At 43.6% G+C, this 27,749-nt stretch overlaps 1 protein-coding gene across 12 annotated transcripts in view; it reads right to left on the bottom strand.

Annotated features, from left to right (window-relative positions):
- Nucleotides 1-27,749, bottom strand: part of ank1a (ankyrin 1, erythrocytic a) — a 171,610-nt gene that overhangs the window by 36,678 nt on the left and 107,183 nt on the right. For 5 of the 12 annotated variants that reach the window (XM_082966311.1, XM_082966317.1, XM_082966319.1 and 2 more), the window contains exons 2-29: nt 22,131-22,232; nt 16,874-16,972; nt 16,578-16,676; nt 12,948-13,046; nt 12,546-12,731; nt 12,217-12,315; nt 11,998-12,096; nt 11,684-11,782; nt 11,376-11,573; nt 11,187-11,285; nt 10,946-11,044; nt 10,711-10,809; nt 10,247-10,444; nt 9,998-10,096; nt 9,756-9,854; nt 9,464-9,661; nt 8,760-8,858; nt 7,995-8,093; nt 7,740-7,838; nt 7,561-7,653; nt 7,351-7,423; nt 7,061-7,081; nt 2,190-2,310; nt 1,936-2,014; nt 1,679-1,794; nt 1,172-1,396; nt 806-960; nt 443-654 (exon numbers count right to left, since the gene is read on the bottom strand). In XM_082966311.1, the coding sequence (XP_082822437.1) occupies nt 443-654; nt 806-960; nt 1,172-1,396; nt 1,679-1,794; nt 1,936-2,014; nt 2,190-2,310; nt 7,061-7,081; nt 7,351-7,423; nt 7,561-7,653; nt 7,740-7,838; nt 7,995-8,093; nt 8,760-8,858; nt 9,464-9,661; nt 9,756-9,854; nt 9,998-10,096; nt 10,247-10,444; nt 10,711-10,809; nt 10,946-11,044; nt 11,187-11,285; nt 11,376-11,573; nt 11,684-11,782; nt 11,998-12,096; nt 12,217-12,315; nt 12,546-12,731; nt 12,948-13,046; nt 16,578-16,676; nt 16,874-16,972; nt 22,131-22,232 (3,363 nt within the window). Of the gene's footprint in view, nt 1-442; nt 655-805; nt 961-1,171; nt 1,397-1,678; nt 1,795-1,935; nt 2,015-2,189; nt 2,311-7,060; nt 7,082-7,350; nt 7,424-7,560; nt 7,654-7,739; nt 7,839-7,994; nt 8,094-8,759; nt 8,859-9,463; nt 9,662-9,755; nt 9,855-9,997; nt 10,097-10,246; nt 10,445-10,710; nt 10,810-10,945; nt 11,045-11,186; nt 11,286-11,375; nt 11,574-11,683; nt 11,783-11,997; nt 12,097-12,216; nt 12,316-12,545; nt 12,732-12,947; nt 13,047-16,487; nt 16,677-16,873; nt 16,973-22,130; nt 22,233-27,749 lie in introns of all 12 variants that reach the window. The other 7 variants (XM_082966314.1, XM_082966316.1, XM_014161263.3 and 4 more) reach the window with 5 other exon arrangements.

The following is a 27,749-nucleotide window of genomic DNA, read 5'->3' as shown; positions in this document are numbered from 1 at the left end:
ACTTTTGGATCACTTTCCCTTTAAGAGGCATTAGAAGAAGACAAAGGATCCATCAAAAGCATTTGGTGTGTCATCATAGTGGTCTCTGACTTGTGGTCAGACTCGCTCAGGTGGAACAAACTTAAACTTGCGCCTTTTTTTAATGTTGAATTAATGTCATTGAGAAAACAGAAAGGTGTCAAAATATATTTTCGCAAACATCCTTTCTGAATTTAAAAGTAATCCAAGAAGTAATCATCTATGTTTTTATCTGTAATCTGATTCCAATATTTTTGCTGGTAAAGTAACTGTTTGGTTAGAGTAAAAAAACAAACAGATTACATGTAACTGTAATGTAGTTACTCCACAACCCTGCATATAGCATGATTGGTCATACAGACAGGCACTAACGATACTGTCTTCCTCCTGCTCCTTCCTCCTCATCCTCATCCTCCCATCTCACCTGCAGGCCCAGACGGACTCGCTTGGTGACCGCTGTCTCAGGGAACGTAGCCTGGACCATCGGCACCAGCTTACTGGTCAGTTGACCCCCCTCTGGGCCAATCAGGTCACTCTCCTGCTGGACACGCGACACCACAGCAAAGTAGAGGGGGAAGTCAGTGGAGATGATTCGTCGGATACGCTTCTTCCCAAGCTCCTCTTGGCTCTCCAGATCTAAAGGAATAAACAGGCAGAACATAGCGGTCAATAAGATTGGGGAATACTGATACAGTGCCGATAAGAAAGCACTAATAATCACCACGCATGCCATTATCAGGGACTGTAATAGGTCTGACTGAGTTAGTAGAACTTCTCATTCTACTACCTTCATCCATCCCATTGAGGATAGTCTCCAGTACATCGTCCCCGTAGCGATTGCGGTGTTCCTTCCAAACAGAGCCATTCTCACTCCTCAGAACCACCAGCTCCCGGTCCCCTCGACCCAGAGCTGCAAAGTGTGGGATCTCCACGATCACAGGCCTGACAGACACACACAGACATAGAGACACACATCAATGAGGCTTCAAACGTCATTCTCACAATGTAATTAGCCGTATGTTTGACACCCCTGAATTAGGGGATACCCTCACAGAAGGTGGAACACAGTTTTTATCCTGATCTCAAAATTTGACCTATTGTCTTTTGCTGACAACTGTCCTCCCTTCTACATTGTGTTTCTTCAAGTCCTCACCCTAGGAACTGCATGCTGGCTGGGCCCAGAGAGATGATACGGCTCGCCAGGCCCTCTCCCTCCACCAGGGGGGGAGGGGTGGGGAGTTTCTGGGGCTTGACCAGACGGCAGGTTATACGTGTGGGGGCGGCACAGGTCCGTGGAGGGATGATGACACGCAGACCGTTGTGTCTGCTGCCTCGCATCGAGCCGCCCCGAGCATCCACCATGAAACTCACTAGGAACCTGACAAGAGACATGCCTCACATTATTACACGGTATAATAACATTTCTATTTTCACTCTTAGAGATTGATTTATGGACAACATAAGGCATTTGTCAGTGTAGGCCTGCAGGCAGGGTAGGATGGACACACACATGGCTGTGTCTACTGACCCTGTGTGTATGGGTTAGACTTAGGGTTAGGGTTGTGTACTGACCCTGTGTGTATGGGTTAGACTTAGGGTTAGGGTTGTGTACTGACCCTGTGTGTATGGGTTAGACTTAGGGTTAGGGTTGTGTACTGACCCTGTGTGTATGGGGCTGGCCACAGGACTGACGTTGTCAGAGGTCTCTGTAGCTGGACTGCTGGGGATCAGGGAGTCGTCATCATACTCTCTATGTAATGGCATTGGAGTGTGTACCTAAAATATAGACAGAAAAACCTTGTCTCATCGTAGCATTTGAACTTTCTACTCACCCTCCACAGGGTTACAGCGATACAAATATTTTCATTAATAATATGGCAACCTCATGGGATTGAACCTAACCAGTTTGTCCTGTACCTGCTCCATCTCATGCTCCTTTAGGTGGACCATCTCTGGGGAGACACAAGGGATCCTGGGAATGGCAGGCGAGTAGTTGCTGTTGGAGAGAAGAAAACAAGGAGTGTGTAGGGGATATATTCTCATTCCACTTCCTACATCCCAATATAGATTTAACCCATCCATTCCCCATTCTTTACAATACCTCCACCCTTCTTTTACTACCAATATACCCCCATTCACTCACTCCAACCCCCACCATCTACCCTCCCTACACAGTGCCCAGCCCTCTCTCGTACTCCATAGATTTCTTGGGTGACAGGAAATCGTCATCATGGTCCTTCAAGTCATCCATCTTCATGTACCTGGCTCCTTCCGTCCCCAAAAGCTCCTCCCCTTCAGACAACAACAGGAAGGGCAGAGAGAGAGGACAGACCGGGTCAGAGGGGTGTAATAGATAAAGACACATACAAGATAACTGAAGCATGTGAGTCAGAGTTAGAGAGCATTGAATGAGTTCAGTAAATATAACATCTGGTTTATATAGTAGTTAGGTTGGTGAGTTAAAGGGATTAGCTACTACACTCCACACACTGTGCATGTGTTAATGCTGTACATGTGTCAATGGGAAGAGATTTAGTAAAGTCACGGTCACAGTGAGACCCAATGGCAGATGGAGAGAGAGAACATGGAGAAAGACAGAAATAAGATGGCCCCTACACTTTGTTCAATATTAATCTCAAATGTGGTGTGTTCAAGTACTTTTCATCCATAAACTGTTTCCAGTAGTTGAATATTTGGAGCACAGCATATTGGATATGTATGGTAAAATATCCCAGATTTCCTTAACATCTGGAGAGTTACAATATGGCCCAACATGAACTGAGTCTAAAACAAGACAACATCACTAGAGCCATGTCCATTGGGATTTCGCTGTCCCTTTAGACATAGTCCACGTCAACATGGACCCAATCTGGCACGATTAAATGGATTTAAACAGGGTTGAGAGGTTTCTTCTCTCCCTCTGGGAGTCCTGGCTGTGACAAAATACACAAAGTACATAGAGTACAACAACATGGACACACAAGTGCACTGGCACCATAGAGATAGATAGGATTTTAAAAACAAGTGAGAAGTAAGTGAGAAGTAGGGATTGGTCTGATTACTAAGTAGAAAGGAAATTCACGTGAGCACCACAATGCCTACTCCACCCATGCTCTACTAAGGTTTTCCAGAACACCGCTTTGACCTACTATAGTAGCTATGCCAAACAATGTGTATGCAGGTTGCTTAGGATTCAAACCTTCGCAAACTGCCTAATTAATACTCTTAGAGGAGCTGCTCCCACAATAATGGGATTTGTACCGCATACAGGTTCAAGTATTGTATTTTTCACACACCACACTAATCCTATTCCACTACCTTTTCAAACTTTTTTATTATTATATGAAATCAAGCTTTGCTTTTATACTTACAAGACCATCATGCTTGATGGAGCTGTTTTGTATTGTATTAACGTGGTGCCTGCCTGTAGTTCCACTTCCTTAAACCACTCCTGATTTCTGTAATCGTTAACTTACCCGTAGAATATTGACATAGGCTAAGAAACAATGATTAACATTCACAATAGGCCTATACCTAAAAATACATACAGCCTAATTATATATATATATATATATATATATATATATATATATATATATATATATAAATATATATAATGTATATATTATTTAATTGCAGGACACTAAAGTCCTCTGAAGAGTATGAATTATGCTGTTTGAGAGTTGAATCCTAAGTAACCTGCATACACATTGTTTGAAGAACAATAGACAAACATAGCTACTGTCAAAGCTGTGTGCTGGAAAACCTTGGTAGAGCATAAGTGAAGTAGGCATTATGGTGCTCATGTGAATTTAATTTATTTTTCAGCTTCAGACCAATCCCTACTTCTCACTTAAAATGTAGTTTTTAATTTCCATGGTTTTTACATCGGAAGGTGATTATACAAAAGTATCTTTCGAAAATGTCATGTGTGCTTCAAATTATGTAAAAAAAATGTATTTTGTCTCTCGCATAATTTATTGTCCAGGGCCCAGTTTCCCAAAAGCATCATACAGCTAAGTTCATCATCAGAACCATTGAATTTTTACTACCTTATCTTGGTCTATGGAGTAGTCTACCTAGCTAGTTTTGCTATGCCCATTGCATGCATTGTAAGATAGCTAGCTAGCTGTGTGACAGTTTCCCAAAGTTTGGCGTTGTATTTATTATCTAACTTATTTAGCTAGCTAGCTATGTTTTGTGGAAGAATGTAGCTAGGATATAACATCAACATTGAGTTGTGGTACAATCTTATTGGGGTAAAATTGGCTTACTCACTTGCTAGTTCGGTAGTAAACGTAAGCAATGCATCTCATTGATTGTAGCTAGCACTAGCAATGCAAATTAACATGAGCATCATGGCAGTTTCTCAAATGTTGGTCTTTTTAAACTTAACGTAGCTAACATTAGCTAGCTATGTTTTGAGTAAGAACCTATGATATATTGTGGTGCATGAACTGGCCATAAGCGTTAGCTAATGTTAGTCTTACCTTAGCTAAAGTTACCTAACTAATGTTAACTGGCTATCATAGCAACCAAGTATGTTCACTAGTTTATTTGTTCATATTTGTTTGTGCTCTAGGTCAGCAGTTTACAAATGATGACTTTAGCCTTATATGAAAAACCTTACTTGGCAAAATATAGCTAGCTTTCCTCGCTTATTGGTTAGCTACCTAGTCAACATTAGCTCTCATCTGACTGGTATAACGTTATGTTAGCTAGCTAGCTACCTAGCGAATTAAAACAAAACTACATTAATTGGCTAGCTACCTTTCTTTGCCTGTTCGTTAGCTAGTAAGCGTTCAGCTGACTGGTGTTAGCTAGCTACACAGGCTAGCTGTTGTACTTTGGACAAGCAACAAAACGTTAGCTAGAGAGCTAGCTAGCTACCTAGTTAATCTAAATATCTGTTTGCACGTATTGATTAACCTCAGCTTGAATACCACCATAAAGCTAGCTATATACAGTAGCCTAGGTTTGCTCGCATACACCTTATAACTGGCAGCCTGGTGCAAGCAGATGTGTTGTTGCCGAGCAACCGACCTGGTGTTAGCTCGCTGAGCTTTGGCTAAAAAAAGATGTTAGCATTGTCAGAAATGCTACAAAAAGGTAGCACATCGTTGGTTCTTAATGGGCAGAAATGAGCACGTGAGAGCGATAAACTATAAACTTAATCAAAATTGTTTCCCCTACAAACATATTCTGTCTTAAAGGTGGCAAGTCTAATGATTACTTTATGGATACTGTAGTCTCAATCTTATCCAACGTCTAGATGTTGAGCTAGTCATTTTATTTTTTCTTAATGCTAACGACCCTGTTAAAAATTTGGTATGTGGTTCTCTGTAACGACTGGACGGCTCATGGCGAGAAGCGGGGTGTTTTGAATTTAACATTGCGCTTCAATCAATCCGTACTACAGTCGAGCCGACCAGAATGACTATAATATCCCATTTTAGCATGGACATTGCCATTGAGGGCTTCCGCCATTTTAAAGTAGTCAAAGTAGTCAACTGGTTGGGGATTCCTATGGGTTGTAGCCTCAATTGTGCTGCCCATGCTGTTACAGATGCTATAATGGCACAGATATAAAGATGAGTCCTCTATCTATCTCTGACTGGCACCCACATACAATTATGCACAGTAATGCAGACACACAATCTCAGCACAGCGGTATGTACTTCACAAGAGACTGGCATGATATATTCACGAAAGTATCCATGCATCTAATTTCCATCTATGAATTCACTATGCTATTATGTTTTCTTGTTTGTGTTGTTCTACCCTTCTTAGTTTCTACCAGGAAGCTAAGGCAGGTTATGGTTACTTACCCCCTCAAATCCTGAGATTAATGGACAGAAGCGCACCAAATAAAGGCAATTGCTCCGTTAATGCATGTGTTTGTGTCTCTGTATCAGCACAAAAGGTGTTAGGGTTGACTTCGGTGAGTGTTTGAGTGGGTGCATGGATCTGGTCCAGAGCCAAGTCAATGTTCTACTTCATCAGTTTCAAAATGTGTCAACTTATCTCTTGAGCGCTGTGTGTCAGATGTTTTCAAAAACAGAAGTGTAAAGTACATTTGTCTAAATATTCAAATATTACTTGTCTATTATATAGTCTATTATATATTTGAACATTTTAGTGAGTAGGTTATATGTGTCTTTAAGGCAGCAAATAGACTACTTTCTAATTTTAGACCAACAGTGTCAATTTGTCAGTTTAATTATCATGGAGCTAAAAATACCAGGGTGTGACGTCTTCTGACGTCACTGTCAAGGGTGTTGTAATGTTTACGCTGTGAACTTTACTGGTTGATCAGACACCCGTGGGTCTAATGAAGACTTGTGTGCAAAATGTATTTTTTCACAGTCACTGTGTTTTCATTTCCTTACACAGTATATGTACACCAATGGAAACACACATTGCATGTACACACACATCTTTACAGACTACAGACACAAACTATACAAATAACAGCTGATGTAATGAAGGAACATTGATAAAGACATCAAACCAACAAGACAACAACATCCAGAAAACATCAACATCTTGGAATGTTGATACAGTACAGTAGCTTTGGCACATTTTTAACCAGAGAATTCCATTTTCACCTTGATAAAAAAATTGTAGTGAATGGTTTGTTAAACTGAATGGGTGAGTGTCCAATCTCCACTACTGGGCTTTTCTCTTAGAGTACTGTAGGCTGGTGAGGACAGCCATCCCTAGCCCCCAGCTGCGGTGACATGGAGAGAGAGATACTGTAGAGTACATCTGATCTGGGGAGTTAGTGACTGAGAGTCAGGTCTATGTTACTGGAGGGATAAAGAAAGGTTATAGACATGAAACCATGAAATGCATGCACCACATTGAACATCAGGAGAGAGACAGTCCCAAAAGGACCAGGCGTAGGAGAAGAGATGTGGAGAGAAAGAAGGTGGAGAGAAAGAGAACCAGAGAGAAAGACGGCAAGAGCTTGAAATGGAGCCACACACTCTAAGACGACCTATGAGCACTGCACAGAGAAGAGAGAAGGAGACAGTCATACCCATTGTTAGCTGTGCAGTTACTAAAAAAATCAAAAGGTGAAAGGAATATTTTAGGAGGCCCTGCAATATTATAAAATCATTTGCAATAAGTCTGTTCAAATTGTTCATACATTTTTAAAGCCAGAATGGACTGGCAACTAACTGTACTGCAAGATATGAGGATTTTTATTAATAAGAAATTAAAGTACAATATATATCCTATCTTGCCAAAAAGAGGAGAAAGTGTGTTCTGTGGGGTATCTGTCTTCGTGTGTTCTACTGTCTGTAAATTATTGTAAGTGTTGTGTACCTTCATCCTCTGATACGTCCAATATCTCATCCACTGTTTCTGGGAAACTCATACGATGTTTCTCTGTGGTGGTCTGAGGGAGAGAATGGCAGAAGAGAGAGAAGAGAGACAGGTACAAGATGAGACAAAGAGTATGGAAGGATTGTCTGCATCGAGTCAGAAGGAGTGTAAAATAAATATTTGAAGAGTTGGTACTTGTTTACTCCTTACAATGGAAACCGTCTCCTCTGTGACCAGTTTGAGAACGTCGATTACGGAGATGTACCCCAACCGCTTGGCGATGGACAGGGCTGACGTACCGTTCTAACAGAGAGAGAGAGAGAGAGTGAGGTGGAGGGATCGAGGGATGAATGGAGGAGTGAAAGGGAGTGAAAAGCAGTGGTACTTACCGTGGTGACCTCATTGGGCGGGGCTCCATGTTTGAGCAGTAAGGTGACGATATCTGTGTGGCCCTGTTGGGCTGCCTGGTGCAGTGCAGTGTAACCAACCTGGGGGAAAGAGACACAAACATTAACATACTGACGAGACACAATGAAAGGAATCACATCACATAGCCAGTTCATATTTACTGTGATTCACTCTTAAAATTGAAGGATAATTTTGTGTAAGTGTAGTTCCATTGATGTCCAGAGGGAGGTGCTCACCTTTGTTTTGCTGTTGACGTTGGCCTGCTGCTGCAGGAGGAACTTCACCATCTTTACATTGCCATAGTGACAGGCAACATGGAGAGGGGTGTATCCCATCTGAAAGAAAGATTAGGACCCCATCAGTATCCAATACAACCAGCACAGACTTACTACTAGACAGTTAACTAAACACTGAGTCACATGATTACAAATTCAACACATACACACTACACAATATCTATAGTATGTCTCTCCTACCATATATGCTCTGCGGTTGACATACTGAGTTTCAGGGTAATGGAGGCCCTAGCTGGCCTGAGGGTACGTAGGTTGTGTAATGATGATGGTAATGTAACCCTGAGACAGGAGAACCAGTCAGTGGCTATTTATATTAAGGAGAGGAAAGGTCACGTCTCAGACACTCTATCTGCCATGGAGCCCCCATCGTTCACTATGTAGCACTGTTACTGTTAGGTCCCATACCACACTGACCTTGCATTAAGATTCACTGAGGTTAAGATTAGCTTCAGATAGCAAACCTGATAAGGCAGGGGTGTGTACTTTAAACCAACTTTCTACAACTTGGCACAAAGGAGAGTGTTCATGTTGGGTGGAATGCAATTCTCTACTGCAATATCCTATTATCTACTGAGATGCTTTAAAAATGAAAGGTGTTTACAGACTCCAGAGGTGGTACAGTGTGTGTCGCTGGATGCTACTGAGCAGAGAGAGACTTTTGTGTTCCTTGCCTTGTCCCAGAGGTCAACAGGAGTGTGGTCTTACCCGTGTGGCAGCATACACTGATGCCCCTTGCTTCACCAGGATGTCAGCGATGCCCACGTGGCCTTCCTGTGCCACCAGGTGGAGAGGAGTCAGTCCACTCTGAGGGGAGAGGAGCCAGGGGCAAAAATCAGGCATATTGTTACAGCAGAACTAACCTAACGTCGCAGGCGTAAAGAATCACCTGAGCGGGATGCCCCACATCTGGTCATAACAACAAAATAAAAAACTGTCAGATGAGGTTTTCTTCTGCACTGTTCAACCAATCCAGTAAATATGGAGGAGGAGTTAAGATAGAGTGTTGCCTTGTTCATATTCTGGAGGGAAACATCTTCAGAGAGCAAGCTAGCACATATCATAGATACATAGCTGCTAGACTGATATTAGCTAGCGTTATCTAGCAATAATGGAATCTCCGACAAAGTTGACACCAACAAAATTGGTATGTGGTGTCTGTCGACTTTGTGGCAAGAATTAATCTTAAAGAAAGACAGGCACTATCTATAGCCATCCGCTATATATTTCACCAGGGACTGTAAACAGTGAGCGAAAGTCCAAAAGGGAAAGTCGTGTCATAGGCTGTCTTCCTTTTCCCATGAAAAGCAGATGTTTCTGGTTTCTCCCGACCCGCTGAGGGTGCAGCAGAACTAACAGCTTTCACCCAAATAATCTTAACTCCTTCCCTGCATCAGTCCCCGAGGCCTCACCTTGTTCCCCAGGTTGACGTTGGCCTGTTTGGAGATGAGCAGGGCCACCATGTCAGGCCGGCCCTCCTGAGCTGCCAGGTGAAGGGGCGTGACCCCCTGGAGGGATTCAGCATTGGCCGAGGCGCCGTACTGCAGCAGGCTGTTGGCAACCTCCACCTGGTTCTGCTTCGACGCTATGTGGAGAGGGGTGTAGCCATTCTGAAACAAGAGGACCAGAGTTAATGGTTATGGGTGCATTGTAAGATGATATCTGCGTCTGTGAGGATGTGTGTGTGTGTGTGTAGTCTCTCACCCTTGCTGCACTGTGTGGGGAGCCTCCCTTGCTGACCAGCAGGTTAACCACGTCCAGGTTGTTGTGATGGACAGCCACATGGAGAGAAGTCAGTCCATTCTAAAGGTAAAGGAGACACACACATATAAACCACCATAACTTAACTCTAACGTCTTTCCACCTGAAATACCTTGACCCTTGACCCTTCCCTCCCCACACCCCTGTTCTTCCCCCCTCCCTGTGTTCTCCAACCCTTACTGTACCTTGCCAGAAGCATTAGGGTTGGCCCCTCTCTCCAGGAGCAGCTCTGCCACGTCCACTTTGCCATATTTAGAAGCCACATGGAGAGGAGTGAAGCCTTTCTGCAGAGACATCCCAGATAGAGAGACGTCAGGGAGAGACCACAGACCGCACAGTCCCACACAGAGAAAAGGTTAGGAGTGTGTTAGTATTAGACAGTTGATAGAGGGGTGTGTATGTAGAGTGTGTGGGCATTGGACAACAGACTGTACCTTGGTCATTTTGGTCTGCTGGGCCTCCATGTCCAGTAGGATGCGTGTAGTCTGAGTGTGTCCCTCACGGGCAGCGATGTGGAGGGGTGTGTGCCCGGCTGTGGTGGTGGAGTTGGGGTTGGCCTTGTGTTCCAGCAGCAGAGTGACCAGCTCCTTGTGGCCCATCCGACACGCACAGTGGAGCGGTGTCTGGTCATCCTGGACAGGGTGGGGCGGAGGAGAGGAGAGGGACAGAAGAGGAGAGATACATATACATGGGAGTCAAGTGGGGAACTAGCAAGACAATTTAATGTTGTTCAGATTGTTGTGTGTGTTAATGTGTGTGTGTGTGTGTGTGTGTGTGTGTGTGTGTGTGTGTGTGTGTGTGTGTGTGTGTGTGTGTGTGTGTGTGTGTGTGTGTGTGTGTGTGTGTGTGTGGTGTGTGTGTGTGTGTGTGTGTGTGTGAGTGTGTGTGAAGTCATTACCTTGGCCTTGGCGTCTACTGGTGCTGCATTGGTCAGTAAGAACTCTGCCACCTCATAGTGTCCAGCTCTACATGCCATGTGGAGAGGAGTCTCCACTTTCTGCTCACACACAACCAGGAAAACACATGTGTGTGAGCAGTGTAAATCAGTAACACAAAAACATTGTGAAAATTGGCCAGAGGAGCTGGTTTGGTCAGTGATGAGGTGGATGGATGGGTAACATTCGGGTACTCACTACATTGGAAGCACTGGGAGAAGCCCCCTTCTGTACCAGATGGGTGACTATTTTGCGGTGGCCCATGAACGAGGCCACGTGTAGAGGAGTCAGGCCAGACTGGGGAGAGAAAAAACAAGCAATGAAAGAATCATACGTAGAAATAAAGATATCCATCCCTCTCTCCTTGGCAGAATCCCTCTCTTTTCTTACCCTAGCTTACATTCCATCTCTTTCTCTTGCCCCTATCTATCTCTCTCACCTCTGTCACAGCCTCTAGGGACGCTGAGTGTTTGAGCAGGTGGTCCATCACACGCATGTGGTTCTTCTTACAGGCGATGTGAAGCGGAGTGAAACCATTCTGAGAACACAATACAACAGCATGTTCACGAAGGCAACACACTTCAACAAAGATGTGTGGTAGGTATGTATGAGTGAGTGTAGTACTGACCAGTGCACGGGAGTTGGGTTTGGCTCCCTTGTCCAGCAGCACTTTGGCCATGCGGTGGTGCCCACAGTGGGCTGCCACATGCAAGGGGGTCAGGTGGTCCAGTGTGATGTCATCAATCTCAGCGTTGTATTGCAGGAGTTGTCTCACACAGTCCATGTGGTCCCCCTGTGCTGACATGTGGATGGGAGACAGGCCGTTCTGTAGGAAAGAGAGAGAGATACAATCCATGACTTATTGTGTTGTGTGCATACAGTATTTGAGAATAACAGTCCAGAGATCAGGCCTTGGTGGGTTAGCGTTATCTGTACCTTGGTCTTGGCCTGGATAGGAGCCCCTTGGTCCAGTAGGATCTCAATGATCCTCACATGTCCGTTCCTGGCTGCACAGTGCAGTGGAGTCAACTCATCCTGGGAGGGAGGGAGGGAGGGAGAGTTAGGGAGAGAGAGAGAGAGAGAGAGAGAGAGAGAGAGAGAGAGAGAGAGAGAGAGAGAGAGAGAGAGAGAGAGAGAGAGAGGACAGTGAACACCTGGAATGGGACAACATAGCACTGTATGTGTAACAGGGCATGGCCTGACCAGATGAGGTAGAGAGAGAGACACGGGGAGGGGATGCAGTACAGTACCTTGGTCTTGGCATCAATCTGTGCCCCTCGGTCCAGCAGGAGTCGTACCATGATCACGTTCCCCCGCCTGGATGCGATGTGCAAAGGTGTGATGCCATTCTAGAGAGAAATACAGACATATTAAGTAGGGGATCGACAGTAGGACCAGAAAGAGACCAGTGAGGGACTGATAACAATACTATGTGTCAGTGATACTAGGGGAGAGGGGAACAGACATACCTTAGGGGTGAAATTGACATTGGCTCCTCTGTTGAGCAACAGTTGGGCTACGTTCAGGTTCTCGTAGTGTGCGGCGATATGGAGCGGTGTGAAGCCTGTCTATAGTGACACACAGTGACACACATACCTTATTCTATACAGCTCTATTCTATATTCTATACAGCTCTATTATATATTCTATACAGCTCTATTCTATATTCTATACAGCTCCAAAACTGACGGCCTCTAATTCTACAAGTATCATCTTCACTCACTGTGGCACACACTAAACTAAAGTTTGCCACTAAAGTGAAGACTAACACACAAACAAACACACAGTGAGTACCTACCTTGCTCAGGACGTCTGCGTTAGGGTCGTTCTGTAGAAGCACGGCAGCTGTGCGCGTGTCATCATTCCGCGCCGCTATGTGCAGCGCGGGGAGACGGACTTTTCCCTTGGTGCCATAGTTGATGAGCAGGGCCACGACATTCTCATGTCCCTGCTGAAGAGCCACGGCGAGAGGGGTGAAGCCATCCTGACAGAGGAAAGAGGAGGAGTTAGAGCTCAAGAAAGGTTAAGTGACCTAAAGAAACAGCAGGAGAAGGGAAGGACAGTGAGAGTCAAAAGGATTGATAAGTGATGGAGGGAATAGTGCAGGAGGTGTAGTGTGGTGTAGGTGGAATAATTTCCTGCTTATTCCTTTCTGATTCCGTGAATCTTCCAACCCTATGCTCTGCTGATTGGCTGTTACCTCAGTGGGAAGGCTTTGATTGGCCCCGTTCTCCAAAAGGAACTTCACAACTTCTAGATGATTCTCTTGTGAGGCCATGTAGAGCGGAGTGAAGCCCTTCTGTTACAGACAGACACATACATGGACACACACACACAGGGAGGGGCACAACACAGCAGCACAACACACACACACACACACACACACACACACACACACACACACACACACACACACACACACACACACACACACACACACACACACACACACACACACACGCACACACACAGAGGAAGGAAGCACAGGCACACAGAAAGACAAGAAGGCAGACAGATATTAACATAGAGTTGCATTGAGTTAATACACTCTTAGAAAAAAGGGTTCCAAAAGGGTTCTTCGGCTGTCCCGTCAGGAGAACCTTTTTTGCTTCCACTTAGAACCCTTTTTGGTTCCAGGTAGAACTCTTTTGGTTTCTACCTGGAATCAAAAAGGGTTCTTCAAAGGGTTCTCCTATGAGGACTGCCAAAGAACCCTTTTAGGCTCTAGATATACCCTTTTCTTGTAAGAGTGTACGATGGCCTAACGTCACGTTTCAGTCGGAGGTTGGGTCAAATGCAGGAGCTTATGCACACCCAAAAATGTTAGTAGAGGTGCTGACTAACGGAATAGTAAACTGAAACTGTGTAAAAATAAAGAAAGTTTCACATTCTATAAGTGCTCCCAACAACTTTCTTTATTCTTACTCAATCAGGGTTGGAGTCAATTCTGAATTTAATTGCAAATTGCTTCTAAATTAGGCATCCTACAGTAGCACCTATAGTTTTCTGTGTTCTTCTCGTTCTTTCTATGTTTTTTATGGGGTCAATTTCACACTTTAAGTATTGAATTCAAAATTAAAATACAAATAAATGATGAAAATAATTATATATTCAAGGAAAAGTTAAATAATGGAAGTTGAAACCATAAACCAAACTCTAATTTCAAAGCAAGATCAAAAGATTTTAACTATTGCAAAAAGGGTTTTCAGTTAAACTTTTCCAACAACCAATTTAATTCTCCTCTCTCTCTCTCTCTCTCTCTCTCTCTCTCTTCCTCTCGCTCTCTCTCTTTCTCTCCCTCTCTCTCGCTCTCTTGCTCTCCCTCTCTCTTCCTGTCTCTCTCTTTCTCTCTGTGTCTCTCCTTCCCTTTCTCTCTTGCTCTCCCTCTCTCTCTTGCTCTCCTTCTTTCTCTCTCTCTCTCTCTCTCTCCCTCTCTCTGTGTCTCTCTCTCTCTCCCTCTCTCTGTGTCTCTCTCTCTCTCTTTATCTCTCTGTGTCTCTTTCTCTCTCTCTGTGTCTCTCTCTCCTCTCTCCCTCTCTCTCCTCTCTCCCTCTCTCTCTCCCTCTCTCTGTCTTTGACTCTCTGTCTCTCTCTCTCTCTCCCTCTCTACCCCACCTGCTGTCTCGACCACTAAATGCTTGGCTATGAAAATCCAACTGACATTTACTCCTGACGTACTGACCTGTTGCACCCTCTACAACCACTGTGATTATTATTTGACCCTGCTGGTCATCTATGAAGTTTGAACATCTTGAAGAACAATCTGGCCTTAATGGCCATGTACTCTTATCACCACCCGGCACAGCCAGAAGAGGACTGGCCACCTCTCAGAACCTGGTTCCTCTCTAGGTTTCTTCCTAGGGTTCCTGCCTTTCTATAGAATTTTTCCCTAGCCACCGTGCTTTCAGATCTGCATTGCTTGCTGTTTGAGGTTTTAGGTTGTGTTTCTGTATAACCACTATTTGACATCTGCTGATGTAAAAAGGGCTTTATCAATACATTTGATTTGATTTGGTAGGCTAAACGGATTCAATAGTTGGAAAAGTTGAACTGAAAAGTATTTTTACATTGGTTTTCAAATAGTTTGTTCTTCCTTTTAAATGAGACTTTTGCTCACACTAAAAAAACATTTGCTTTCATTTCATTTTGTTGCTTTTTATATCATTCTTTTTTTTACAATTCCATACATGTTGATACTTTTTGGGGGGGTTTTGATCTACATTTCCAACTTCATTTTTCATGTTTACAATTTATTTTATTTTGAATTCAATACTTAAGGCATGAAATTGACCCCATTGATGTTCATTTTTGTCAATATCTCAACAACACATTGGTAAAAACGTCAAATTTGGCAGGATGTTAGAACCCATAATGCGTACCTATGGTGCCAACATTAGCACTCATTGGCCCCAAGGTAGCGCTGCAGTTCATTAGAAACCATGCACACATTCAAAACACATTCAAAACATTAGCCCAAACTATCAAATCCAACTCGTACAGATGATTGACAACATGTCCCTGAAGATATGTTCCAAGTTTAGTGATACATAAAAATAAAAAAAACATGGAAACCACAGATCATCAAACTTTGACCAAAAAGTGCAAGTGTAATGCTAAATTGCTTAAAAAAATCTTCTTCTCATAAACCACAACTCAGATTCACCCAATATTTGGTATGTAGAATCTCTGAACTAGTCCCTAGCTAAATGAACTAGTCCCTAGCTAAATGAACTAGTCCCTAGCGAGGGATATGGCCATTCTACGCCAGTGGAGGGCACTACTGTTCACTGAAGGCTATTACTATTGAACCATAGGAATTTGGTAAACATGAAGTTGGAAGGGACAGTAGTCTATGGCAGTAGCATGGTAGCATGTATTAGACATAACTCATTACATATTAGAGGTAGAATCTTGCAACTTGGAAAACATGCAATTGATAAACATGCTTATTAAAGGTATGGCCTTTGCCCATTTCATTGCCAGAGTGCCCAATGGGTGACCAAGATATACTATTTCTATTGCTCAGACCCTGTTAATGCTGCTCTTAATGCTGCTCACAGCTATATTTCCAATTCAATTATTGATTTGAATTGGCCACATACCACAGGCAGCAGAAATGTAATTGAATTTTAACTAAAGGAAGCACAATTGAATTAAATGAAATTCAATTAAATGCTAATTGATAATATATTTTACAATTCACAGTACAAATATTTATTTTGACATCATGTATGGTAATACTATGTATAACATTGAAATATTTCAGTTTTTAAATTCCTCTTAAAAGGAGTTTAAATCATTAAAGTGGTCTGGAAATATTCTGAGATCATTTTGTAGTTGGTCTGTAATAATTCATAATTCACTTACATGTTATGAAATATTGGAAAAAATACATTTCCCATTAGATCAAACACTCCAGAATGGAAGGGAACCTAACATTTCATGACAAAAATCAAAATCAAAATACTGTTGACATATCTGAGTTATAATCAAGCTTATGTTTGAAATGGTATCTATATTTGTTTTAGTAATAAGTGGCAGATGTGGCAACGGAATGCAACTTTCATGTTTCATGTCTCAGTTGAATTTCTTTGAATTAATCTCTGCTTTCTTTAATTCAAATTCACATTTCAATTCATGGTTTGAATTGAAATACATTCAGAAATTCAGAAATTCAGACCCCAAACCCTGAGTTCCATGCAGTATAATGCAGCATAACTGTATTATAACTGTTTCTAACTGTATGGTTATCCGTTGTGGCGGGTGGCTCCTCTGCAGGGGGCTCTGCCAGGGGGGTCGAGGTCTCTTCCGACACTGGCTGGGGTCTCACCTGGGACTGGGCATTGACGTTGGCCCCGTAATTTACCAGCTCTGCCACCACTTGCTCCTGCCCAGCCAGGGCAGCAATGTGCAGAGCTGTGTTGCCTTTCTGTGGAGGCACAGGACAAGAGAAGACATGAGACATATACTGTAGTAGTGTATTTGTGAAAGCAGTAAGTAAGTAGGAATACGTTTTAATACGTAGAATAATTCGATTATTCAGTATATTGTACTTTGGTGGTGGCATAGGCTTAAGGAGTTCATGGGTGTGGTAATGTGGCATAGTGTAAGAGGTTGACTGAGTACCTTAGTCTGGGTTTCCACATCGATGCCTCCATGTAGCAGCTCCAGCACCATTTTAACATGGCCTTCTTTAGAGGCCAGATGCAACCCGTTGAGCCCGTTCTGAGGGAGGAGAGAGAGAAGAGGAGACCTCACACTGTAGGGTCCCTAACACACTGAACACACTGAACACACTACATACTGACACACACCAAAGGATCAGACCCTCAGACCAGCACTGCTCTGCTTATTATACAGCACTTGCTAGATGTATAAAATGCAAAAGCATGTTACTGAGCCCAACTGTACCTTATGGTCAGGACAAACAGCTTCAACACATACAGCATCTACCAGATATTAACTGTGCTTATTTAGCAATAATGGTGACCGGAAAGGTGATGAAGATGATGGTGAGGAGGAGGAAGAGGACGGGAGGGGGATGGCAGGCCGGTGGTCTCGGGGCTGGGAAGAATACGAGCCGTGTGGGATAGGTCTGACCTCACACAGCCTTCCTTCAGCCACACAGGACATGTGAGGTTGGACCTTTCCCACACCACTGATATTATTCCTCTGAGTGGAGAGACCACAGCACACCATCACTCTACTGCAGACCGGGAGAGGGGAGGGTAGGGGGGAGGGAGGGAGGGGGGGGGGAAGGGAGGAGGGGGAGCATAGATGAGAAAGAAAAACAGGTAAAAGAAAGAAGGGATGATGCAAAAGAAGAAGAGCGAGTAAGAGAGAAATAACTTAAGGGGTTAAGAGGGTGTGAGGAGGGTTGAGGGGAAGGAAGGAAGGGAGGGAGGCAATGCGGCTGGGTGGCCGGTGAGCTAGCCCATGGCAGAGGCATCTACTCAGACTGGGTACGAGAGACACGACTGCCACAACAAAGCCTCCACCTAACCTCCATCAGGCCGACAGCACACAAATAAATACAACAACAATACACTGGGTGACACTCATTACTCACACACAACACAGAACTAATATCACGTCCACTTCCACAACCACATTCAACACACTTGACACAATTCCAAAACACTAATACGGACTTGGTTTGAAATCACACACATTGCATTAATTCATACATGACTTGAGGAAGAATGGCATGAGTCTGGCTGTCAATGGTATCCTGAGACTGCAGATAAACTGTTCAGGTTATGTCTGTAGTGTTCCTGTTTGTCCACAGGGTGTCTCTCTTTAGCAGCCTGAGGTCTTTCTACAGCTACTTAACCATACAATTACATATAATTATGTAAACATAATATAGTACACATAAATACATTCACTGTATTGACTACATTCACTCTATGTATTGAATCCTATGTTAGTAATGAGATTTACAGCTGTGAATGTGCTTGATGCTAATCTTGATTGTAGCACACACACACAACTCTGCCTTGTTTGTGTGGCCTGTGGGCAGCCCCATTCCCCTCACGATGTGGCCGTTTCTGGCCACCATGGGAGAAGCCGTCAGGGTAAAGCAGGCAGGATGGAGGAGAGTGGCTAGAGGAGTAACTCCTGCCCTATTTAACACCTCCCCATCAGTCCCACTCAGTCCTACCTGTCAACGGCTGCTAGGAGACTGGCTACCTGGGTCTCCAAACTCTCTCTCTCTCTCTCTCACACACACACACACACACACACACACACACACACACATACACACACACACACACACACACACACACACACACACACACACACACACACACACACACACACACACACACACACACACACACACACACACACACACACACACACACATATTTCTAACACACAAAAATAAACACACAGTAATTTCCATTCAACACAAACAATGATATAATGTACATGCAGTCAGAGACAATCCACACAGTAGGTACTGGAGCAGAACAGAACACACTGTACACTGAGTTAGACCCAGAGCCAAGACAGACATTCTGCTTGCTGATATCACATCAAACACATTCCAAGCCAAAGCTCTCACTGAGAGACAGAGAGAGAGAGAGACGATGGATGTGTCTCAAATGGCACCCTGTTCCCTATGTAGTGCTATGGGCCCTGGTCAAAAGTAGTGCAGTACTTAGGGAATATTGTGCCACTTGGGATTCCCTCAATCACCTCAGTCCAATAGAGAGGGGATCATTACAGCCATCTCACAGTAACAGTCAGCATTTTATCTACATAAGGGTTTCTTAGATTACTTCTGAAACATGTGTTTGTGAGATGCCCTACACTGACTAGACTAGTGTTAACCAGTGCCCTACATTGACTAGACTAGTGTTAACCAGTGCCCTACACTGACTAGACTAGTGTTAACCAGTGCCCTACACTGTCTAGACTAATGTTAACCAGTGCCCTACACTGACTAGACTAGTGTTAACCAGTGCCCTACTCTGACTAGACTAGTGTTAACCAGTGCCCTACACTGACTAGACTAGTGTTAACCAGTGCCCTACACTGTCTAGACTAATGTTAACCAGTGCCCTACACTGACTAGACTAGTGTTAACCAGTGCCCTACACTGACTAGACTACTGTTAACCAGTGCCCTACACTGTCTAGACTAGTGTTAACCAGTGCCCTACACTGACTAGACTAGTGTTAACCAGTGCCCTACACTGACTAGACTAGTGTTAACCAGTGCCCTATACTGTCTAGACTAGTATTAACCAGTGCACTGATTAGACTAGTGTTAACCAGTGCCCTACACTGACTAGACTAGTGTTAACCAGTGCCCTACACTGTCTAGACTAGTGTTAACCAGTGCCCTACACTGTCTAGACTAGTGTTAACCAGAGCCCTACACTGTCTAGACTAGTGTTAACCAGTGCCCTACACTGACTAGACTAGTGTTAACCAGTGCCCTACACTGACTAGACTAGTGTTAACCAGTGCCCTATACTGTCTAGACTAGTATTAACCAGTGCACTGATTAGACTAGTGTTAACCAGTGCCCTACACTGACTAGACTAGTGTTAACCAGTGCCCTACACTGTCTAGACTAGTGTTAACCAGTGCCCTACACTGTCTAGACTAGTGTTAACCAGAGCCCTACACTGTCTAGACTAGTGTTAACCAGTGACTAGACTAGTGTTAACCAGTGCCCTACACTGTCTAGACGAGTGTTAGCCAGTGACTAGACTAGTGTTAACCAGTGCCCTACACTGTCTAGACTAGTGTTAACCAGTGCCCTACACTGACTAGACTAGTGTTAACCAGTGACTAGACTAGTGTTAACCAGTGACTAGACTAGTGTTAACCAGTGCCCTACACTGTCTAGACTAGTGTTAACCAGTGCCCTACACTGTCTAGACTAGTGTTAACCAGTGCCCTACACTGACTAGACTAGTGTTAACCAGTGACTAGACTAGTGTTAACCAGTGACTAGACTAGTGTTAACCAGTGCCCTACACCGTCTAGACTAGTATTAACCAGTGCACTGTCTAGACTAGTGTTAACCAGTGCCCTACACTGATTAGACTAGTGTTAACCAGTGCCCCACACTGTCTAGACTAGTGTTAACCAGTGCCCTACACTGATTAGACTAGTGTTAACCAGTGCCCTACACTGTCTAGACTAGTGTTAACCAGTGCCCTACACTGTCTAGACTAGTGTTAACCAGTGCCCTACACTGATTAGACTAGTGTTAACCAGTGCCCCACACTGTCTAGACTAGTGTTAACCAGTGCTCTACACTGATTAGACTAGTGTTAACCAGTGCCCTACACTGTCTAGACTAGTGTTAACCAGTGCACTGTCTAGACTAGTGTTAACCAGTGCCCCCCACTGTCTAGACTAGTGTTAACCAGTGCCCCCCACTGTCTAGACTAGTGTTAACCAGTGCCCTACACTGTCTAGACTAGTGTTAACCAGTGCCCCACACTGTCTAGACTAGTGTTAACCAGTGCCCTACACTGTCTAGACTAGTGTTAACCAGTGCGCTACACTGATTAGACTAGTGTTAACCAGTGCACTGTCTAGACTAGTATTAACCAGTGACTAGACTAGTGTTAACCAGTGCCCTACACTGTCTTGACTAGTGTTAACCAGTGCCCTACACTGTCTTGACTAGTGTTAACCAGTGCATTATCTAGACTAGTATTAACCAGTGACTAGACTAGTGTTAACCAGTGCCCTACACTGTCTAGACTAGTGTTAACCAGTGACTAGACTAGTGTTAACCAGTGCCCTACACTGTCTTGACTAGTGTTAACCAGTGCCCTACACTGACTAGACTAGTGTTAACCAGTGCCATACACTGTCTAGACTAGTGTTAACCAGTGCACTGCCTAGACTAGTATTAACCAGTGACTAGACTAGTGTTAACCAGTGCCCTACACTGTCTAGACTAGTGTTAACCAGTGCACTGCCTAGACTAGTATTAACCAGTGACTAGACTAGTGTTAACCAGTGCCCTACACTGTCTAGACTAGTGTTAATCAGTGCCCTACACTGATTAGACTAGTGTTAACCAGTGCACTGTCTAGACTAGTATTAACCAGTGACTAGACTAGTGTTAACCAGTGCCCTACACTGTCTAGTCTAGTGTTAACCAGTGCCCTACACTGTCTAGACTAGTGTTAACCAGTGCACTGTCTAGACTAGTATTAACCAGTGACTAGACTAGTGTTAACCAGTGCCCTACACTGTCTAGACTAGTTTTAACCAGTGACTAGACTAGTGTTATCCAGTGCCCAACACTGTCTAAACTAGTGTTAACCAGTGACTCTATTCTTTCCTCGCTCTCTTGCCATTTCCCGCTCTTTCATATTTTCAATTTCTGTCTATCCATCCTGTTCTGAACCTTGCTGATAAGACTCTTCCTGTGTGTGTGTGTGTGTGTGTGTGTGTGTGTGTGTGTGTGTGTGTGTGTGTGTGTGTGTGTGTGTGTGTGTGTGTGTGTGTGTGTGTGTGTGTGTGTGTGTGTGTGTGTGTGTGTGCGTGTGTGTGTGCTGTTGTTTTGCGCGTGCGCGGTATGAAAGATGACTCATCTTATTTGATCTGCTGTACCTTTACAGTAGTTAACTTGTTTTCTTAAGTGTATTCATGCATTATTCTAGCACTGCAGTATGATGATGCAACACTGTGAAATACTATCACAGCCAATGTAAATGGACAAATTAAATGAAAGACCGTAATAAATCAGGTTCATTAACTGATAATGAAACTTGGACAAACAGGAAAGATTTAATTGGTCCTCCTGGTAAATCCAAAATGCATCTAAGAGTTTGGGGACGTGCCCTGATGCACTCTCTAGGAGCATTTTGATTGGCAACCGGGCTTTGCAGCTCTCTCACCTGATTGGCTGTGTTGATGTCTATGCCGTTCTTTATGTGGTCAATGGCCTTGTCCATGTTACCAGAACGAGCCGCCCGCAGAAAACTACTGACAGCATCAGCCTGAGAGAAAGAAAGGCAGGGATAAAGGGGGTGGGGGATGAACAGAGGCACATAGAGTGGGAGAGGGACAGATATACGTAAAAAGGGAAGACAGAGGGGGGATGGAGAGAGATTTCTATTATTGTCAGAAACATAATTCAAATCAAAACCACACAATGTCAAAGACACATGGACAGGACGAGACTATAGACGCTTTCCATTGGTGTTTTCCTCATCTCCCTCCTCACTGTTATTGAATAGGATAGGACAGTCGGCCCAGCCCCCTCCCATTGGCCAATCAGAGCCAGGCCTGGCAGGGTGGGGACCCTAGAGGAGGGGGTGCAGGGGATTGGCGTCCGAAAGACAGACAGCCTCTGTCCCAGGCTCCATCCCCGTCGCCTCTGACTCCCTGAACCATCTGTGTCCCAAATGGCACCCTATTCCCAACATAGGGCTCTGGTCAAAAGTAGGGAATAGGGTGCCAATTGGGATGCAAATCTAAGCGTTATGGTGGGGTGTGTGTCTGCTCTGCTATGCTGCCTAGTGGTGTGGCTGGCGGTCTGGCTGGTGCTCTGGGGTGGTGTGTGTGTGTGTGTTTAGTGAACGCTCTGCCTAATGGTCTAACACATGGTCTGGCTGTGTTTTTGTCTCTGTTTTGTTTGTGTCTGGGGGCTTCATGCCTCTCAGGCAGGGGTGCTGAAACAGGATCACTCATGCGGCACGAGGGAGAGGGACATGGGGAGAGGGGAAAAGGGAGAGGGACAGAGAGAGAGAGAAGGAGGGAGAGAGAGAGAGAGAGGGAGGGAGATGGAGAGAGAGAGGGGGGGAGAGAGGGAGAGAGAGTCTACTGCGGCAAACCATCCTTCCCCCACCATTAGTCTCTCTCATTCTATCTACAATATCTAGCTCTATCAATTATTCCTACACTCCTCAGGAGCACTCATGACTCATTTTCTTAATGTCCAGGTCATAACACGTGGTATCACGCCGCCAGTCTCTCTGTCCATCCCTCATTCTCCTTCTCTCCTCCCTCTTTGTCTCTCTGGTTTCTGACTAAAGTATGGACAGGGATTACTCCATGTCAATAAGATCCTGAGCAACCGTCAATACACTTTTTGTGATATCCCAAGTCCCAAAATCCTACAGAATTACAAACACACACACATTTACACATAGGCCATGCTCAGAAACAAAAACAGACACACACACACACATACCCACCCAAGCAAGTGCGACCACACACACAGTGACTCAAAAATGTGTTCAGCACAAGTTACTCAACACACACAGTCACAGTGACATTGATGTTGGCCCCCGTTCAGCTATGTGTGAAACACTGGCCCTCTTTTCAGACAATGGTAACAGAGAGAATGAAGACCCACATGCCCAAGCTGTGGGCATGGCAACTTATGATACAAACCATCACCCATCAACAGAGCACTAGTGCAAGTGGTGCAGCACTGCGCAAAGAAAAGGACTACTTAAAAACGTGAGAGGGAGGGAAAGAGATGGCATGATTGATAAAGAGAAGAGGAAAAAGAATGAAAGGGAAAGCTATTTCCAGCTGCCTGCAGCAGAAAATCTTTCAGAGCATTTCCCTGTGACAAACCGGTAGGCCTTGATAGCTAAGCTGCTAGCTAGCAGCACGCTAACTCGACATAGCCTGAGCACACCCAACACTCACCACTTATCTCTCAGCCATGAGAGATTCATCAAGAAAAAGTCACAATATTTCCAATTTTCCACCTAAAAGTTAATGTAATCTTGTTTAACATCGCTCCCTAGTTAAAGGAAAAGCCACAGTTCTTTCTGGGAAGTGAGGGCTAGTTAGTCTTAGGGAACTTCATGGCTCTCACTTGACAAAAAAAATAGTATATATATATATATATATATATATATATATATATATTATATATATATATTATATATATATATATATATATACACTCACAGACAGTTTATTAGGTACACCCATCTAGTACCGGGTCGGACCCCCTTTGCCTCCAGAACAGCCTGAATTATTCGGTGCATTCTACAAGGTCCCGGAAACCTTCCACAGGGATGCTGGTCCAAGTTGACATGATGACATCACGCAGTTGCAGCAGATTGGACGGCTGTACATTCATGCTGTGAACAGCCCGTTCCATCTCATCACAAAGATGTTCTATTGGGTAGAGGTCTGGGGACTGACCAGGCCACTCAAGTAAACTGAAGTCACTGTCATGTTTCAGGCAATATTTTCTACTACTCAATTGTCCAGTGTTGGTGATTGCGTGCCCACTGGAGCAATACTTTTTGTTTTTATCTGATAGGAGTGGAACCCTGTGTGGTCGTCTGCTGTAATAGCCCATCCGTGACAAGGACCGACGAGTTGTGCGTTCTGAGATGCTGTTCTGCACACCACCGTCATACTGCACCGTTATTTGTCTGTTTGTGGCCAGCCTGTTAGCTTGCACGATTCTTGCCTTTCTCCTTCGACCTCTCTCATCAACGAGCTGTTTTTGCCAACAGGACTGCCGCTGACAAAGTCACTCGTTTTGCCTATTCTAACATTCAATTGAACAGTGACTAAATGCCTCAATGCCTGTCTGCTTGCTTTAAACAGCATGCCACGGCCATGTGACTCACTGTCTGTCTGTAAGAGCAATCCATTTTTGTGAATGGGGTGGTGTACCTAATAAACTGGCCTGTGTATACATGTTTTATTATCACATACACAGGATAAGTGTAGTGAAATATGTTGTTTTACAGGGTTAAGTGCTTTGCTCAACGGCACATCGATAGATTTTTCACCTTGTCAGCTCAGGTATTCAAACCAGAAACTATTTGGTTACCTTTCTAACTTGTTTACTAGACAGGCGCTTTAACCAATTAAGCCACAACGCCTACCTGTTCCTAAAAAGTATTCCCTGTACTTCAATCCTTAACTCTCTCCTTTACTACCTACTTAACACTCTCCTTAACACTCCCCTCAACTACCTTCTTAACACTCTCCTTAACACTCTCCTTAACTACCTTCTTAACACTCTCCTTAACACTGCCCTCAACTACCTTTTTAACTCTCCTTAACTACCTACTTAACACTCTCCTTAACACTCCCCTCAACTACCTTCTTAACACTTTCCTTAACACTCTCCTTAACTACCTTCTTAACACTCTCCTTAACACTGCCCTCAACTACCTTTTTAACTCTCCTTAACTACCTTCTTAACACTCTCCTTAACACTGCCCTCAACTACCTTCTTAACACGCTCCTTAACTCTCTCCTTAATTACCTTCTTAACCTGTTAGGGCTAGGGGGCAGCATTTGCACGTCTGGATAAAAAAATGTACCCGATTTAATCTGGTTACTAATCCTACCCAGTAACTAGAATATGCATATACTTATTATATATGGATAGAAAACACTCTAAAGTTTCTAAAACTGTTTGAATGGTGTCTGTGAGTATAACAGAACTCATTTGGCAGGCAAAACCCTGAGACATTTTCTGACAGGAAGTGGAAACCTGATGTGTTGTATTACCTTTAAACCTATCCCATTGAAAAACACAGGGGCTGAGGAATATTTTGGCACTTCCTATTGCTTCCACTAGATGTCACCAGCCTTTACAAAGTGTTTTGAGTTCTGGAGGGAGATCTGGAGGGAGATCTGACCGAACAAGAGCCATGGAACGATGATGTCCCATTAGACACCTGGCACGTGAGTTCATGTTGGGTACCCTCGTTCCAATACGTTATAAAAGAGTATGCATTCGTCCACCTTGAATATTATTCATGTTCTGGTTAAAAAAGGCCCTAATGATTTATGCTATACAACGTTTGACATGTTTGAACGAACGTAAATATATTTTTTCCCCTCGTTCATGACGAGAAGTCCGGCTGGCTTAGATCATGTGCTAACAAGACGGAGATTTTTGGACATAAATGATGAGCTTTTTTGAACAAAACTACATTCGTTATGGACCTGTGATACCTGGAAGTGACATCTGATGAAGAGAATCAAAGGTAATGGATTATTTACATAGTATTTTCGATTTTAGATCTCCCCAACATGACGTCTAGTCTGTATCGCAACGCATATTTTTCTGGGCGCAGTGCTCAGATTATTGCAAAGTGTGATTTCCCAGTAAGGTTATTTTTAAATCTGGCAAGTTGATTGCGTTCAAGAGATGTAAATCTATAATTCTTTAAATGACAATATAATATTTTACCAATGTTTTCTAATTTTAATTATTTAATTTGTGACGCTGACTTGACTGCCGGTTATTGGAGGGAAACGATTTCCTCAACATCAATGCCATAGTAAAACGCTGTTTTTGGATATAAATATGAACTTGATAGAACTAAAAATGCATGCATTGTCTAACATAATGTCCTAGGAGTGTCATCTGATGGAGATTGTAAAAGGTTAGTGCATCATTTTAGCTGGTTTTATGGTTTTGGTGACCCTGTCTTTGACTTGACAAAACATTACACACAACTCTTGTAAATGTACTGTCCTAACATACTCTAAATTTATGCTTTCGCCGTAAAACCTTTTTGAAATCGTAAAACGTGGTTAGATTAAGGAGATGTTTATCTTTCAAAGGGTGTAAAATAGTTGTATGTTTGAAAAATTTGAATTTTGACATTTATTTGGATTCAAATTTGCCGCTCTTGAAATGCACCTGCTGTTGATGGAGTGCACCACGGGTGGCACGCTAGCGTCCCACCTAGCCCATAGAGGTTAACTCTCTCCTTAACTACCTTCTTAACTCTCCCCTTAACACTCTCCTTAACTCTCTCCTTACTACCTTCTTAACTTTCTCCTTAACTCTCTCCTTAACTACCTTCTTAACTCTCTCCTTAATTACCTTCTTAACTCTCTCCTTAACTACGTTCTTAACTCTCTCCTTAACGCTCTCCTAACTACCTTCTTAACTTTCTCCTTAACGCTCTCCTAACTACCTTCTTAACTTTTTCCTTAACTCTCTCCTTAACTACCTTCTTAACTCTCTCCTTAACTACCTTCTTAACTCTCTCCTTAACTACCTTCTTAACTCTCCCCTTAACACTCTCCTTAACTCTCTCCTAACTACCTTCTTAACTTTCTCCTTAACACTCTCCTAACTACCTTCTTAACTTTCTCCTTAACTCGCTCCTTAATTACCTTCTTAACTCTCTCCTGAACTCTCTCCTGAACTACCTCCTGAACTCTCTCCTGAACTACCTCCTGAACTACCTCCTGAACTACCTCCTGAACTACCTCCTGAACTACCTCCTGAACTACCTCCTGAACTACCTCCTTAATTACCTCCTTAATTACCTCATTAACTACCTCCTTAACTTACTACTTAACTCTTTCTCTCCGTCTGTCAACACCTTTCTTCACACTGTCACTCTGGAAACTCTATACATGTATTAGACCTTTGCTTTCTCCTGTACAAGACCTTGAACAACGCACATACTCATGCAGACATGCACATACACATGTCAAAAACGCATAAAGACTTACTCACACACTGTTCTTGCATACGCACTAAAGAGTGTTAGTGTTTA

The sequence above is a fragment of the Salmo salar genome, chromosome 20 (genome assembly GCF_965601325.2).
Source record: "Salmo salar chromosome 20, fSalSal1, whole genome shotgun sequence".
Classification (NCBI taxonomy): Eukaryota; Metazoa; Chordata; class Actinopteri; order Salmoniformes; family Salmonidae; genus Salmo; species Salmo salar.
This window is presented reverse-complemented; position numbering and strand designations above follow the sequence as displayed.